Source organism: Pimephales promelas, chromosome 7 (genome assembly GCF_988280905.1).
Source record: "Pimephales promelas chromosome 7, fPimPro1.hap1.1, whole genome shotgun sequence".
NCBI lineage: Eukaryota > Metazoa > Chordata > Actinopteri > Cypriniformes > Leuciscidae > Pimephales > Pimephales promelas.
Window position 1 is genome coordinate 14,438,084 of NC_142775.1, and position 17,705 is coordinate 14,455,788.

General features: G+C 37.3%; 1 protein-coding gene across 5 annotated transcripts in view; it reads right to left on the minus strand.

Moving 5' to 3' along the window:
- slc12a8 (solute carrier family 12 member 8) overlaps positions 1-17,466 on the minus strand; it is an 18,895-nt gene extending 1,429 nt beyond the window's left edge. Inside the window, exons 1-13 of one of the 5 annotated variants that reach the window (XM_039649762.2) lie at positions 17,228-17,466; positions 16,748-16,822; positions 16,440-16,586; positions 16,145-16,336; positions 15,816-16,047; positions 6,279-6,392; positions 5,157-5,244; positions 4,011-4,098; positions 3,179-3,325; positions 1,319-1,964; positions 666-757; positions 442-559; positions 29-89 (exon numbers count right to left, since the gene is read on the minus strand). In XM_039649762.2, the coding sequence (XP_039505696.2) occupies positions 29-89; positions 442-559; positions 666-757; positions 1,319-1,964; positions 3,179-3,325; positions 4,011-4,098; positions 5,157-5,244; positions 6,279-6,392; positions 15,816-16,047; positions 16,145-16,336; positions 16,440-16,586; positions 16,748-16,789 (1,967 nt within the window). In that variant the 5' untranslated portion in view covers positions 16,790-16,822; positions 17,228-17,466. Of the gene's footprint in view, positions 1-28; positions 90-441; positions 560-665; positions 758-1,318; positions 1,965-3,178; positions 3,326-4,010; positions 4,099-5,156; positions 5,245-6,278; positions 6,393-15,815; positions 16,048-16,144; positions 16,337-16,439; positions 16,587-16,747; positions 16,823-17,058; positions 17,163-17,227 lie in introns of those variants that run through there. The other 4 variants (XM_039649765.2, XM_039649764.2, XM_089133111.1 and 1 more) reach the window with 4 other exon arrangements.
- Between the last annotated feature and the right edge of the window lie 239 nt (positions 17,467-17,705).

Here is a 17,705-nt window from a genome sequence, read left to right on the forward strand (position 1 = left end):
TCCTACACAAGAGTATATAACGTCATACCTCCCCAAATTATGTAGCGAGGTCTTGAGCCACCTGAAGAAACTGAAGCGAGCTGCTGCACCTGTAGGCAGAGAATGTAAACTATATATTCTGACAAGAAAAATAATTTAAAGTCACCATAAAATCAAAATATTGCAGTGTTTAATGCAATTGATACATCTATGCACATCATTTTTGCCAAAACATTTCTCTTCTCTGATGACGTTTACAAGCTGTCACTCATATGAGATCGCAGCAATAGCAAATGAAACCGATACAATGAATTCCTAATGGACAAAAATGCACATATTTGAAATAAGCTGTGTGTAGCAGCCAAATTGTTTAAACAACTCGCAGTTTATTATCAGCAAGTAGGATTACTTCTGAAATTTTCCAAAGATGAATTAATACAAATAAAAGTTTGGAACAATTACCTGTTGGCAACCCTGGGCTTGTTGTTCCAATGTAGAGAAAGAGGACGAGGGCGACTGTAATGTTGATCAATGCGTACATCCACTGGATGACAAACATTATTAAAAAAGAGCACAATGCCTAAAGAAAGATAAAAAAATATCATAAATAATATAAAAACAACTGACTATTTCTATATTTAAAGAATTGCTTTCAGGAAGCACTGGATATTGTTTGCCAAACTTACACCAATTAATGCAACCCAGTGATTGCAAAATCTGGCATAGACTGAACCTTGGATTGATCTGATTTCTGATCCTTCAAGAATTGTTTCTGAACCTGTGAATAAAAGGTACTTAAAGGATTAGTTCACTTTTAAAAAAAACTTTTGCTGATAATTTACTCACCCCCATGTTATCCAAGATATCCATGTCATTCGAATTATTGAAATGAACGAGCTGACTCGGGAAAAGATTCGTTCATTTTGATGAACGAGTTTGAATAGGAGAGTCACAGAACAGAGCAAGGCGACCATTTGAGCTTATAAAACTTAAACTTTGTTATATTTTTTTTAAATGAGCGATTGTTTTGCTTGATAAGACCCTTATTCATCTTCTGGAATCGTTTAAAGCCCTTTGAACAGTTTGTAGTTTGCACTGAAACTGTCTTTTGGACCTTTGAAGTCCATTATATGGAGAAAAATCCTGGAATGTTTTCATCAAAAACCTTAATTTCTTTTCCACTGAAGAAAGAATGACATGGACATCTTGGATGACATGGTGGTGAGTAAATTATCAGCAAAAGTTTTTTTTTTTAAAGTGAACTACTCCTTTAAGGAGAAATATAGATTTTGATCACTATATTGAGGAGTTGTGTAAGGTTTTGTAGAGAGTTACTTACCATCCCTCTCTATCTGCTCTCTTGGAAACTGTTCAAGTTCAACTGGGCCAGAATTAGGCAAAGACTGTTTCCTCTTGGCTCCTGCGGTAAGGTCAGACTCCATAAGTCCTATCTGGCTACTGGCATCATCATCTAATCCAACAGCTTGTTCCAGCTCCCTCTCATCTTTTCCTTTATCTAATGGTCCATTGCTGTTTAAGTCCAACCCAAAACTGTTCATCAGCGTTTCTTTAGCTGGAATCTTTGACTTCCTGCCCCGGGCCTTGGAGGTAGGAATAGGCGCTCTCTGTTCTTCAGCGGTGTCTGCGCTGGGCAATGGAAATATTTGGTCCATGTCTTTGGTGAACTCCAGCAGTGTGCCGTTCATTGGGTCACTGATGGCTCCACTGCTGCCATAATGGGGGTGAGTGCTGGACACAAGTGATCTTCTGGAGCTCGACCTCCTGATCAGCGTCTTCCTTTGCAGGACCTGCAGCTCATAGGTTTTCACCACACAGAAATAGCAATAATCAATTATGCTGTAGGTTAGCATGAAGTTGATGGTGACGATGGGAGCCAGTACATTGACCTGGCCAATGAAGATAAAGGCCATAGACATCAAGCTGGTCAGACAGATGGCAGCCACAGGTGTCTTATTGGGCCCTCGCTGTAATACATAAAGAAATGGGAGAAAGGTAAATCTATGGCTGTTCCAAAACCTAGTGAGCTACGTGAAATGTCTACAGCATACAAAGGCTCAATTGATTCCAACAGATTTTGGTGTTAAGCTAAGAAGCTTATATTTTGAGTTAAAATATACATTTTATATTGAATGATTTGTAAATATGTCCACCATCTTTAATCACAATGCATTATGGGCTTAGATGGGAACCTAATATTGTATTCTTACTTTTGCAACAGCCTTTGGGGTGGCAGTATTTCTATACAACCTTAAAATGCCATCTAAATAGGCAGTATCAATATAATGAATGCATCTGATAACTAGGTTTCAGAACAGAGTGTGGATATATTTTAAAAAAAATCATTCTTTTATTTAGTGTAAAGCAAATAGAGTCAGTGACCTTCATTGAAACATTTTGTATAATTCACGTCTATTAAAACATCACATCTAATTCACATTATTGTTTTTTTTTTCTTAATTAAGGCTTTAACAACTCAATTGCAAGGGTGCATTATGGGCTTTATTAGTTTGGCTCCATTACTCTCGTTTCATTCACACACTCCAGGTTATGTAATAAGTGAGTGGAAGCATCCCAAAAAAAAGACAACATCTCTCATGTCACCTCACACCAGTCATTACCCAGATCCCATAAGTCTCTGGGATCAGGTTGCTACTGCTACTGGCTGGCAGAGCTCCAGATACACCAGGGTTGGTCTTCCTGCGTTTGTTCTGGGACTTTGATTCAGGGCTAGATGTCTCAGGAAAGCTTGTAGCCCATAGAGAGGGGTCAGACAGAGCTCAGGCGAGGGAAAGGGTGTGCTGTGCTTTTGAAAGCCACAATTGTTACAATTCAATCCTTTGCATTTTTTGTGGAGCGTATTCGGGGCACACTATAATTAGGAACTTATCCTGTCTGTGAAGCTGTTCAATGAGCATAAAAAAGTAAACAATCCATTAAAGTGGCATGAAAACCAAATGTTTAATTTCACTCATTATCCAAAGTGCATAATTGAATCCGTTTGATAATTTACAAGTATCTGAAAAAACTCACTTTATGAACATCTCTGATTTTCAATTGTTTATATGCACAGAACAGATTGATTAGCATTTAAATAAAACCACACTGACTCACATTCCCTATGCTGAAATTCGGCACATTATAACCACATTCATATGGTCATCTCTCTACAAGCACCCACCCCTTTTCCAAGAAATCCAAGAGCTGGGATGACTCTCTCCTGAGCGATGCATTGGAGGATCCTGGGTGCACCGTACAGGCCGCCCATGCAGGAGGCGAGTGAGGAGATGTAGAGGCCCAGCAAAAACAGGAAACCAACCAAGGAGACCTGGGAAAAAAACAAACACAGAGGGGAAGAGAGTAAAGGGGGCTCCACCCAGCTCTGTTCCGCTTGGCCAGACTGAAAAGTGCTTATAATGTGTTGAAAGTAAATCAAAAAAATCATGTGTAATCTCAATCTGACAGAAGCCATAATGCGAGAATGGGCAATTACAATAATACAGTATTATTATGTGTATGAAACCGCAGCTTCCCTAACACAATATTATACCATTTTGTAGATTTAATATAAGATTTTATATGCATTGTATTGTATTTAATGATAGTAGTTGTGGTAGAGTGTTAACCCCCACACCACAGCCCACATTTAGGAACAGCTGTGGGTCAGCTACAACCAGGCTTCAGGTTTACACATTCATAAACTATGTAGCTTAGCTCAGCAGTCCACTGTAATCTATGTTGACTGGCAGCTGTGTGGCTATCGGGCCAAACGACAGGGTATGTGCAAGGTCAGAGCGCAACTGGGTTTCATTCTCATTCAAACACCAGCTGTAGCATTCAGAGTGACCTCAAATGCCTCTGTTAAGAGGGCCTGCGCATGAGAGGAATGACATTAGCATGACAATAAATGCAAATTTATTCTCAAGTAACACAGCTGAGACAATGAGTCTAAATAAGTGGCAAAAGCCATGGAAGATGGCCATCCTTTGAAGCCTGCAATAACATCAGATTACCTTTTCCGCTATTAAGAAATCATAGCGCAGCGCCTCTCTGGTGCAAATGGCTCCCAGTAAGAACACAAAGACGAGATACAGGAACCACCTACACAAGAGTTGAATTCATTCTATTTATAGAGAACATATCTAACAAGAACGATCATGATTCCCACCTAAAATATTAAGCAGCACAACTGTTTTCAACATTAATAAGCATTTCTTAAAGGAGTAGTTCACTTTTGAAAAAGCTTTCACTGATAATTTACTCACCCCCATGTCATCCAAGAAATCCATGTCATTCTTTCTTCAGTTGAAAAGAAATTAAGGTTTTCGATGAAAACATTCCAGGATATTACTCCATATAATGGACTTTACTGGTAACCAAATGGTTCAAGGTCCAAAAGACACTTTCATTCAACGAACGAAATGAACGAATTGACTCGGAAAAAGGTTCGTTCATTTTGAGCATTTGAGCTTATAATACTTAAACTTTGTTATTTATTTTTTAAATGAGCGATCGTTTCGCTTGGTAAGACCCTTATTCATCGTCTAGAATCGTTTAAAGCCCTTTGAACAGTTTGCACTGAAACTATCTTTTGGACCTTGAACCATTTGGTTCCCATTGAAGTCCATTATATGGAGAAAATTCTGGAATGTTTTCATCAAAAACCTTCATTTCTTTTCGACTGAAGAAAGAAAGACATGAACATCTTGGATGACATGGGGGTGAGTAAATTATCAGCAAACGTTTTCAAAAGTGAACTACTCCTTTAAGCAGCAAATCAAATTAGAATGATTTCTGTAGGATCATGTGACACCAAAGAAAGACTAGAGTAATGATGCTGAAAATTCAGTTTTTCCATCAAAAGGATTAAATAACATCATATTTAAATGATTAAATTGTTCACAATATCACTGTTTCTACTGTATTTCTGATCAATTAAATGCAGCCCAAAAATCTTTAATCTTACCAACCCCAAACGTATATATATCACATGACAGTATCACACACTTCATGCAGTGCATGAAGAAGGCTCATTGTGATTGTTTCTCATATTTTCATTCTAGAGCTAGCTCTAAAGTATATGTACAGTCAATACAATAGACGCTACAGATAAACAAAGGAAGAATTAAAGATTATTTCTGTGGATGACGAACACATACGAGATGCAGACTGCGGCGAGAGTTCCCACGGGGATGTTGTGCTCGGGCCTCTGGAGATCTGAGCTCATGTTGAATCCCGCCATCACACCTACACACACACACAGAGGGTTACTGTGAAAACAAGACTGGAGACAAGGGGCTATTCAAAATCTGAACAGCAGATATATTTACATATCAGAGCTCACTTGAAACACCTTCCTGACTTCTAACAGGCGCGAAAAGGAAACTTTGAACACGACTGAACAATTCGTTTGAGCAACACAAGGCCCTAATCAATCTTTCAGTCTTTTGCACGAGGCAAGATTGCATTGTGTGTGGCAAAACAAGATGAGAATGGAGTGGGAAATATAGGTTTTTTAAGATTATTATCTCATTTCCATTTTTAAATTTTCTGTTTATATCTAGTCTTTTTTTCTTCTGAAAATAGGAAAGTCATAAGCGTCACGAAAGTGTTTTACTGTAGGTTGGGATCACGACAAAGCAACTTGCACTTATTAACAAATCATGTAAATGTTAAAAAATTATGCTAAACATTCACCACATTTGATACCATTTCTATATTCTTCTGCTTTCTAAAGCTTGGTCAGAAATCATGATAATAATTGGAATTATTTTATTCCATTTATTAACAGTAGGAAAAAAATGTTTTTTCAGTATTTTTTTTATTATTTTTTTTTAGTTTTAAACCCCAATATTTTCTATATTTTTTTAGCAGTTTGTTTAAATAAAAACCAATTATTTAATTTTGGAAACAATTAATGTTTTAATGTTCTCAAATAATTGTGTTGTCTTTGTGCGATCACACTTCGTATTTATCACACAATATAAAGTTTATATGTATATATGTATATATGTATATATATATATATATATATATATATATATAGAAAGAGAGAGAGAGAAATATATATTCTGCCTTTATATTTTAGGAAGAGTGTTTGAAATCAGAATTTGGGTAAAGTCATTAACGTACAGCTGCAAGTATTTGAGGCTACTCAAGTCATTTATACACGCTTAAACTTCACTAATTGCAAAAATAAATTCTCTTATCAGCATATCATCATTTAATCAGGGGTTTTTATATCACAGATATGCTTTTTGTGTTTACGTGAGTAAAGTCACCTGTCGCCGCAGGAAAGAAAACCCCAAACACAGTGAAGAAAGTCTCGCCAGCTGTGTAGTCTGGAAGGGTGTTCTTACGCAGTAGTTCCTCCGAATAACCAATGAATCCATGCTCTGCAATAAACATATCCAGCACAAAACAATGTTAGGAAAGACTGTTTATCACAACCTTCAGTCTGCCTAATGCATAACAGTGCTTTATGGAAAAAGTCTGCAATGACACAATGATAAGAATCAGATTCATCTCTGAAATGCCATGAGTATACATAACAGACATTACACACACAAATGCTTTCCTGTAAATTAGAATCTTTGTTTTGAAAACCACAAGGAAATATTTTGGCCAATCAGTGTAAATATTTCATAGCATTAAAACCAAATTCAAAAAGCTCAACCATCCTGAAAGAGAATTCACGTTTCATGTCAAAATTGAATCATGTGGTGACGACATTTACAAGGAAACATTCCCCTGCGCAAGACCACAAACGGCAATCCATGACATCCAATATTGATTTATCGCACACCGATACAATAACCCTTTTCAAATCAAAGAGAGTGTTTCCATGGGGTACTGTGGGACAGACATCTGGTTTGAAATATTACAGTTTTAGACTCCACAGCCATGCACAGGCAGAGCCCCAGGTGTCTGCGGCTGACCGTCACCACCCTTTATGTAACAACCCGGGGGAACAGACGCCCCGCCAAGATGCGTGCAAACCAAGGGCTGGCCTTTTTCTTGGGAATACATGCCAAGTTCAATAGTTCTGCACCGAGGACATGATGGAGGGAATGCTGGGCTAAGCTCTGGGCGTGTTCACAGGCAAACAAAACAATCCAAGAACAGGCGCCGCAAAACATTTACTTATATCACTATTCTGCTGAACCGTCACACTAGAGTGGGATTTTCACTCACTTATTAAAGTCTGGATGGCACTGACACTGTATATTTCAGAAGGTTTGTAATATGGAATGCAAGTAATGGAACACAGAGATGAACTGTATAGTAACGAAGTAGAACTACTTAAGTACTAAAATGCTGCATCTGTACTCTACTAGAATATTGTTTTTTTCTCATACTTCTACTTCAGTTGATATTCTCGATGAATTTAATACTTTTACTTCGATATTCTTTTAATGTTCTGCTAGTTACTCGTTAAAATTATAAAAATGTTACAAATCATTTGTTGCAAGTTGCCTTTCATGCTGCCTAAATCACACGCCAGTTTTATAGGTTAATGGTATTGATTGACACACAGATTGACAACTATTGCAGGGGTTGTCCTGCAATGACATTTTTTTTGTCGGCCGCCAAAGCAAATTTGTATCCCACCAAAGCGCTTTATTTGATTGCTAGTTCAAACTTTTGACTGCTTTCTTTAATAATTGCATGACACAATACTTGTACTTTTAGTACTTAAGTAGTGAATTTTAAAATAAACTACTTGCAATACTTAAGTACAAAAAAATGTTGAATACTTTAGTATTTCTACTTAAGTGTGGTGATTAAAGAGCACTTCAACTTCTACTCAAGCACTTGTACTTTTACTCAAGTCCGGGTTTCTAGTATTTTAAACATCTCTGGGTACACACACAACTACACAAACTTTGCACACTTTTGTCCAATTACCTACATTCCTTACCATACAGTTTACTTTATAGTAAATAACACAGATAAAGTAGATGGCTCTTAATAGGTTTTCACCCCCCCCCCCCCAAAAAAAAAAAAAAAAAAAAATCCTGTCACCATTTACTCATCCTCAGTCATTCCAAATCAGTATCTCTTTCTTTTTTGATTGAACTCAAAAGATATAAGTAGATGATTTAATTTGCTGTATTCCACCTAAAAAAGTCTTCCAAAAAGGACAAAAACGGCACCATAATTATAGTCCGTAGGATTCATTGGCTATATGCCATGACTTCTAGAGTCATACAATATTTTGTGAGGAACAGTCAAAATACGAATTAATTTTTCACTAATAATCTTTGTCTTTTCCCCAGCTCTCATCTCATTTATGGATATTTAACAAAGATAAAGCAGAAAGACTTTTGCATAGAATTTTTTTTCTGTTCCTTACGCAAAGCTAACAATTTACAACCTTTTTGGTTCTGAAACCTTTGATTACATTTACATTTATTAATTTAGCTGACACTTTTATCCAAAGCAACTTAGAATTGTTATATGTCAGAAGTCGCACGCCTCTGGAGCAACTAGGGGTTAAGTGTCTTGCTCAGGGACACATTGGTGTCTCACAGTGGATTCGAACCAAAGGCATGCGTCTTATCCACTGCGCCATCACCACCCCTTAATTATCAAGCCAATATAAAGCCACCTCTTTTAAAGAGTTATTTTAAATGATCTTGAAGCCCCTTAGTGGGTGATTTAAAACCAATGCTTTTGAAAATGTTGATTATAGTGAAAATGGACTGCTTTTAGGATACTTTTATGGTGCATTCCTTTTTGGAGCTTGGCAGTACCAACAACAACAATAAAAACAATCTCTGTCCACTTTCACTGTGTGATAAAGCAGCTCATGCATTCTTCAAAACATCATATACAACATATTTTTGTGTTCAAGTATAACGAAAGAACGTAAATCGTTTGGAACAGGGGTGAGTAAATGTAGATCATTTTATTTTGGGCCGGACTTAAACTTTAATCTCTCTCTTTTTTCTTTTTAAATTTACATAATTAATCGATGACCTATAAACATCAACAGGGATGCACAAGACAAAACACAATGCAACCGGCAATCTGGGCTTAGAAGCTGATAATTACATTGTCAATTAGAGAGTCAAAAGTTTACAGTAGAGTACAGGAAAAAGAAAGGTGGTTGTGGTGGTTTGGAAAGGGGACAGGTGTCACCTCTGCAGAGACAAGGCCAATCCAGAGAGAGATCTACAGGGCCCTAGCTTTGCAAGAGCATGAGCGATTTCCCTCATGGTTATCTTGTGATGGGAAAGAATGTGTTCTCTTGGATTAATGACATGTTTATCCGAAAGGAAGTCACCACCCTTTCAGAAGCCCTGCCTGTTCCTACTCTTCACAGTTTCTTGGCTACAAAGAGAGAGTAAGCTAGACTGAGAGTAAGAAACAATAGAGATAATCAGGAAAAAGAGGTCTCTCTATCTCTTTCTCCTGATCATCTCTATTGTGTCTCTATAAGTCCATAAAGAAAGTGTAGGTATATGGGCCCGGTTTCACAGACAGGGCTTGAGTAGTTCACGTTTCAAAAGACTTTTGCTGATAATTTACTCACCCCCATCATGGCATCCAAGATGTCCATGTCTTTCTTTCTTCAGTGAAAAGAAAATAAGGTTTTTGATCAATTCGCTGTAGTCAATTCATTCAAATGACTCAAAAAGATTCGTTCATTTTGATGAACGAGTTCGAACAGGAGAGTCACAAACGTGCGTCACAGAACAAAGCAAGACGAGCATTTGAGCTTATAAAACTTAAACTTTGTTATTTATTTTTTAAATGAGTGATCGTTTCGTTTGATAAGACCCTTATTCGTCATCTGGTGTCATTTAAAGCCCTTTGAACAGTTTGAAGTTTGCACTGAAACTGTCTTTTGGACCTTGAACTGTTTGGTTCCCATTGAAGTCCATTATATGGAGAAAAATCCTAGAATGTTTTCATCAAAAACCTTGAATTTCTTTTTCGACTGAAGAAAGAAAGACATGGACATCTTGGATGACATGGGGGTGAGTAAATTATCAGCAAAAGTTTTTTCAAAAGTGAACTGCTCCTTTCAGCCATTGGTAGAGACAGATAGGACTTTTAAGTAGCTTTTATAAATGTGCCTTGGAAAAAAAGGTTATTGTTGTGCATCTTGAGACAAAACAATGGCACTGATATTTTAAGATGTCAGTGCAAGTTGCTTTCAGTTAAAACAGCTCAAACATGCATTTCAGTCTGGAACTAGTCTAAGGCCTTGTCTGTGATTGCAAGGGCACATAAAGTACCCCAATTATAACATACAAGTTGGAAAAAAACAATACATCCAACTTACAATCACATCATATGAATTATTTTGACATAAGTACCTTAATTTATTGATTTTGCAAAAGCCATGTTAAGCTGTTTTTGGAATAGCAAGTTGAAAAATAAAAGCTTTGACGTACGGTAGTTTAATCTTGCATCTCTTTAACTAAACAACCTTCAGTAACAATACCATTCAAAAGTTCAGGGTTAGTAAGATTTATTTTTTAATGAATAGTACTACACTGTAAAAAAAATATATTGTTGGTTTAACTTAAAAAATTAAGTAACCTGGTTGCCTTAAAATTTCAAGTTGATTGAAATGGAAAAGGTGAGTTAATACAATGAAGGAGAATAATTTAATCATCAGAAAATCAAAATATTAAGTTACCTGAACTAAACAAATAATTTAAGTTGATTTGACAAAAGAAAAAAATGTTGTGATAACAAACCTTGAAAATATTTTTTTTCTTACAGTGTATTCAACAATATTACATTAAATTGTTCAAAAGTAACACTAACAACAACTTTTTACTACCAATGAGACTTTCAAAATCTACCCCCAATTATTTTTAACAGTAGTGCATGTAACAGTGTGGTGTCAAACACCCCCAAAAATGAAACGGCATATATTGCGACTCATGCCAGCCAGAGATAAAAACATGAATAACAGGCCATACAGTGGGACAAGAGCAGGGGCGTTACTACTGTCCTCCCTGCCACCTTTCTAAGCAATTTGATTGCAGTTTGGATATTTATAGTGCGAGTCCTTCTGATCTAAAGATTTGGGAGAGGAAGTGATGATGTGGACGCTGCTAGTGAAGAACTCGGATCTGCTTCCTGCCTGCTCTTTTGTCTCAGGCCAAAAATGTGGGTGAGCCCGGTCAACACCCTTAACCCAAAACTATGAGCGCATGTCAGTTTCCTGTCCAACACTGAGCTCTTAAAACCAGTGTCTTTGAGTTTAGAGCTGAGGAAAGCAGAGCAAAGCCTACAAAACAAAACATATCTTCATAGAATTAATTATGCGAGTGAAAATCAAGCCAATTCTGATGACCATAAGTATTCAATTCTTGCAGGATTTCATTTTTTTATATAATATAATTGTTATATTCCAGCAATATCTAGTCTATATAGCAAGTCTGCGGTAGGAAATCTCCTCTTGTGTGGTAACAGGCGGGAGGAAAGGGACAGAACTAGGAGGTGCTCATTTTTTAAATCTAGCACAAATGCTTTCACCGCAATGGTATGAACACTCTAGAGGATTGTGCTCACATTTTCTTCATCTTTTCCAGCAATAACATTTTCAAATGATTTGACAAAACACTGCGGAGTAGGTAGCAGTATTAAAAAATCATCACTATTCTCTCATTCTGGCTAAATGAGCCTAGGCACACTGGTGCCCAATGGTAGATTGGGTGTGTAACTCAAACATATCCTTGACCAAGAATTATTTCACAACAAAGATATGTGCTCAGCCCCCAAGCTTTCTTTAGCCTCTCAGTCCTTAAAGGAATACTTCACCACCTAAAAAAACGATGTGACGATCTCCTTTATCCTTCAAATATCTTTTTCAAAAGAACATTTGGTTGGTTGGGTTGGGACTTTCAGGCTCCAAAACATCAAAAAGCACCATAAATGTATTATAAATTATGTCCATATAACTTGTGCATTACACATCTTCTGAAGTCATACAATACCCTTTGTGTCAGTAAAAATAGGCCTAAATAATAATAAAAAAGTCATGAACAAAGGTATTCAGATCTTTTCAATGAATCATTTAATAACGTTCACAAAACTGATCTGAATGATTCATTCCCAAATCAACTGATTTGGTTCTTGAGTTTAACTTGACTTTTCATCGCATCATACTTTCTCGTTTTATTTGTCTTATTTTATCATTTTTGTGTAGAATGAGTAAACCTGTTTGTTGTTATAGGATGCCGAAAATTTGAACCCGCTGGGATCTCTTTATCATCACGGTTATGAAGCTTTCCTTGTGCTGACCACCTGGCCTTGACTACTTGATTAACAGCATTATCAAACAGTAAACACATCTGCACAGCAGGTCCTTTTTCCTGCCAACGGCAGGTTACCCGCCCATACGGCACCCGGCCTAAACAGTGCAACCCCATGGAGTCGAGCCAATGGTGAGGTCACTTTATAACCACAAAGCTTAATTGGAAAAACATGGAGGAACCAGCACCTCCTTATCCCACTGCCAGTGCACACTGCAGCCCAAGTCCAGTTCCTCAAAGAGATCAGAGCAAGATGGCAGCCGCAGTAGCAGCAGTTAAGGGGTAATGCCTCATTTCAGTCCGTCTCACTTTCTCTGTAGAGAGAGAGTGAGAACACCATCTTTCCGAGAGTCTTGCCTCCTCTCTGGACAGGAAGTCAGTAATCAGGAGAACAGGAAGAGTTGGGGTGGATTTCCTGCAAAGCCAGTGTGAAAGTACATACTGACCTCGTCTGAAGTGGGCAGCCAAAAGAAAAAGAAAAAACATTACAATGGACTAAGAATGCCTGCATACTAGTCCTTAGAGCAAGTGACTATTAGATATCTCACATAAATTGTTGCAGGATGAAGAGTTGCTATTATACACCTATATAAAACTGGAACGTATAAAAGATAAAGCAGATTTAAATGCCCTAAATATATGGAAAATGTGTGAGAGAGCACGAATTTCTATGATGGGAACTTGACAACACATCTAACACAGCTCCTTATTGTTAGACTATAAGCATTCTCTATTTCATGAAGGCATGTATATACACGCTCACCTAAAGGATTATTAGGATTATTAATTCTATGTGGCATTGATTCAACAAGGTGCTGAAAGCATTCTTTAGAAATGTGAAATGTTGGCCCATATTGATAGGATAGCATCTTGCAGTTGATGGAGATTTGTGGGATGCACATCCAGGCCACAAAGCTCCCGTTCCACCACATCCCAAAGATGCTCTATTGGGTTGAGATCTGGTGACTGTGGGGCCATTTTAGTACAGTGAACTCATTGTCATGTTCAAGAAACCAATTTGAAATTATTCGAGCTTTGTGACATGGTGCATTATCCTGCTGGAAGTAGCCATCAGAGGATGGGTACATGGTGGCCATAAAGGGATGGAGATGGTCAGAAACAATGCTCGGGTAGGCCGTGGCATTTAAACGATGACCAATTGGCACTAAAGGACCTAAAGTGTGCCAAGAAAACATCCCCCACACCATTACACCACCACCACCAGCCTGCACAGTGGTAACAAGGCATGATGGATCCATGTTTTCATTCTGTTTACGCCAAATTCAGACTCTACCATCTGAATGTCTCAACAGAAATCGAGACTCATCAGACCAGGCAACATTTTTCCAGTCTTTAACTGTCCAATTTTGGTGAGCTCTTGCAAATTGTAGCCTCTTTTTTCTATTTGTAGTGGAGATGAGTGGTACCCAGTGGGGTCTTCTGCTGTTGTAGCCCATCTGCCTCAAAGTTGTGCGTGTTGTGGCTTCACAAATGCTTAGCGGCATACCTCGGTTGTAACGAGTGGTTATTTCAGTCAAAGTTGCTCTTCTATCAGCTTGAATCAGTCGGCCCATTCTCCTCTGACCTCTAGCATCAACAAGGCATTTTCGCCCACAGGACTGCCACATACTGGATGTTTTTCCCTTTTCACACCATTCTTTGTAAATATATACAGTACATACACACATCTACATATAGTTGTATAGAAGGCTACATATAGTTTAGAGGTCCAGGTCAAAGATAACTAGATGACAGTATATAATGGGAAAACATATCATTTCACTTCCCTTGTTCCTTCAACTTCTATATTATGAATGGTGTTGGATTTCTATTATTGGGTTTATTTTAGGAAGAGACCCTGCCCTCCATAGTGGCCTTGTGTACACCTCCCAGAATATTCAGGGCTGTTGGAGGTCTAAATAGCTTACTGCGTATAATGTCAATGCCAAATCACAACCCAGAGCTTTGTCAAGCCTAATGGTTAAGGAAATTATGAACCTGATAAATAATAAATAAATGTATATTGCCATTATTATAATACAAATGTCGAAAGAGCTTCTTTTTTTTTTTCAAAACACAGGATAGCATTGTTTGGGTCTTGGGACAAATGGCCACATTTATGTTACCCTGACACCTACTGGACAGTTGTTGCAAGGGCATGTGAACTCATAATTTGAGTTCTGTATGAACAACTCAATAATAGTATATGCATTGTTATTATTATAGGCATTATTGAACAACATCATTTTTGGGTTGAAACAATTTAATTATTTAATTGAGATGTACACACGTATAGTCGGCTTAAATGGCCAAATACTGGCTGAACACCAATTACCAATTTAAATAAGAAAGAGCTTTGAGGTGAGAACATATGAGCAATATCTACTGTCACACATAATATTTATATAGAAATACACTATTGTTCAAAAGCTTGCTTGGTAAGACATTTTTAAAGAAGCCTCTTATTTCTCTTATTTTTGAAGATGCCTCTTATTTCTCCAAGGCTGCATTTCTTTAATAAAAAAAGATATAGTAACAGTACTATTGTGTAATATTAAAAATATAAATAGAAAAATATTTTATATATTTTAAAACGATAGCTAAATTTAATAGAAAATTTAATAAGATAGCTTAATAAAAGTATTGGTTTCTTTCAACAAAAACAACAACAACAAAAAACTTACTGACCCCAAACTTTTCAGCTACCCCAATAAATGCATATAACACACATAAAAAGATACAAAAAAGAACTTATGAAACAAGCGAAAGCGAATAATAGAAATTAGAAAAATGTATGCTGGTAAAAGAAAAAAAATTTTTTTTTGGACACTCTAGATTTGGTCCAGCAAAAAATGGCTTGAACGTGTATATCCTCGTCTGGCAGGTTTGCCAGGAAATGTGAAAAGAAAGAAATGTCAATATAAGAAAGGCGGGGACTGTTTAGTAGGGTCTGTGAAAACAACACTGCAGGGCAAGAATCTCTTCTTTATAAATGCAAACCTGTGGTATAGTCAAAATGCCTGTTAAAATGAGATTTTATGGTTTTATTTTGCATTTTAACACACAGGTTAACAGTGTTATAAAACTGTTCTAGTAGCTGATTGTTTCATTTAGCTGAATATAAGCATTATTTTATTTTAAAAAAATATTGGCGACTAATTTTCTTAAACTCAATGGGGAATCTATGATGTTGGTTAAATACAAAACCTAGCTATCCCTTAATATGAAGAGTTCAGATGCAAAAGCCTCTAAGTGCCATTTGAAATTTTCTTCATTTTTATCAAGCTTGTATATTTAAGTTCAGTGATTTCACTTAAATGGCAATGATAATTACCTATTAATTGTTATTTAAGTGAAATTACTGAACTTAAATATACAAGTTTGATCAAAATCATCATTAAAGAAGAAAATTTCAAATGGCATTTAGAGGCTTTTGCATCTGAACTCTTCATATATTAAGTAGGTGATAAACTCAGTAGTCCTGGTTTAACTTATTGCAAATGACCCCTGATGTCATTGGCATTCACGAAAGCTTACCTGGATCTAGATGACTAAATGTCCCGATGACAAAATCCAGAGTGGACATAGCTAATATCCCCAGCAGAACCAATTGAAGGCGTATTATCCATTTCACCCCGGCCAGGTTAATCCCAAGCAGGCCAACCAGAACGGCCACAGAGATGCCCCTCACTGCCCACACGCTATGTAAGCTCAGCACCTGTGCTATGGACTCTGCGAAACCAGTGATGTACATCGCTCCAGCCACACACTGCCAACAAGACACATGACTGTCACCAAACCTCAAAACAGTTAACTGATCACACACTGTATATGCAATATAATTATTGTAGACATGAGCTGCTCACCTGCCCAAACACATACAAGAGTCCCACAGTTCCTCCAACTCTCCCTCCTAGCACAGTGGAGATCATGGAGTAGACCCCACCGTTACCCACACTGCAACATTCACACACACCGATACCAGACATCACCGTAACCACAGCAACCAATACCACCATGGACACCAGAAGCATGCCCAGCAACACACCTGTGTTACCCTAAAGATGATCATTTTGGAAAAAACAAATGAGCAAAAACATGAGATATGTTCCAAAATACTAGAATATAATTTAAATATAGATTCTCTAAACTTAAACTTACCACAAGCCAGCCAGTCCGTAAAAAGAGCACCACCCCAAAAATGTTGATCATGCAGGTAGTGAAGACTCCATCCCAGGTTCCGAAAAGAACGGGTTCCCAGACGAAGAGCTGCACCTTCCACCAAGGTTGAGCGTTACTCTGTGAACCCTACACAAACCAGTGCAACTCAAATCTAAATTCACCATTAATGTAAATTCCACCACCAAGTGTAAAAAACCGTAGGTCCCAAAACATATGGCTTTCCATTGATAGCAAAATTTGTCTATGTATTCATTTTTTTATGGCAAAACTTAAAAAATGGGCATTACCTGTGCGTCTTCATGGAATAATTCTTGAACTTGAGGACTCATTATTCCTCTTTAGCAAGATTACAGTGGCTGGATCTGAGGTAAAGTAAAGCAAAGATTTTGCTCATGTAAATCCAAAGGCAATTTAACAACATTTGCCAACTAGGCGACGGCCACGTAGATGCATTTAAGCCAACAAAAACTGTCTGTTAATAAGTGACACCTTGGGAACTATAAATAATCGACAGGCAATTCATATTCAGCATTTAAACAACATTTAAATACAAAGGCAAACAATGTGAAGTTCAATGAAGTTTCCGAGACAAACTTACTGTAGCCTAATTCTGGCTTTGTGTTTTTCTAAGTTATCCAGTGTATGGCTCGTTGTGAAGTCATAAAGAAACGCAGAGACTAACGGCCCTAAGTAAACGGATAATATGCTGTTTTTGTGACATTGTTCAATTGTACATTTCTTAGTTAATGACAATAGCACACACATACCTGCAATGGTGCTTTGCTCCCGGATGCAACAGCAGGTGGAGAATGTGAGAGACGCACGAGCACACCTGAGTAGGTGGGTGGTCCAACTCATTTCAGTGAATCGGTTCCTTTGAACCGTTCATTTGGAACAACGGTGTCGCGTGGAATATATAATATTCTTTTTAACATTCTTAATATTCTCCAATATTCTTTTACGTAACCCTTATTCTTGAAAGATGAAATAGTTTTATGAAGTGGTTCAATTGATTCACGAGCTTCTAATCAAAAAGCGATACGTTCAAAGACGCAGGGTTTTGAAATTGATTTAAGTTAGTTTAAATTGAGTTTGAATGTATTTTTCACAGACCATGACAGTGATTAGCATTTTAAATCAAAATTTTTAACAGAAATGTATCATTATTTAATATAGCTATGCCAGCTGAGTAACTAACAGCTGTCTGTGTGCCACTGTTATTGTTGGAAAATGCTACGTGTGCAA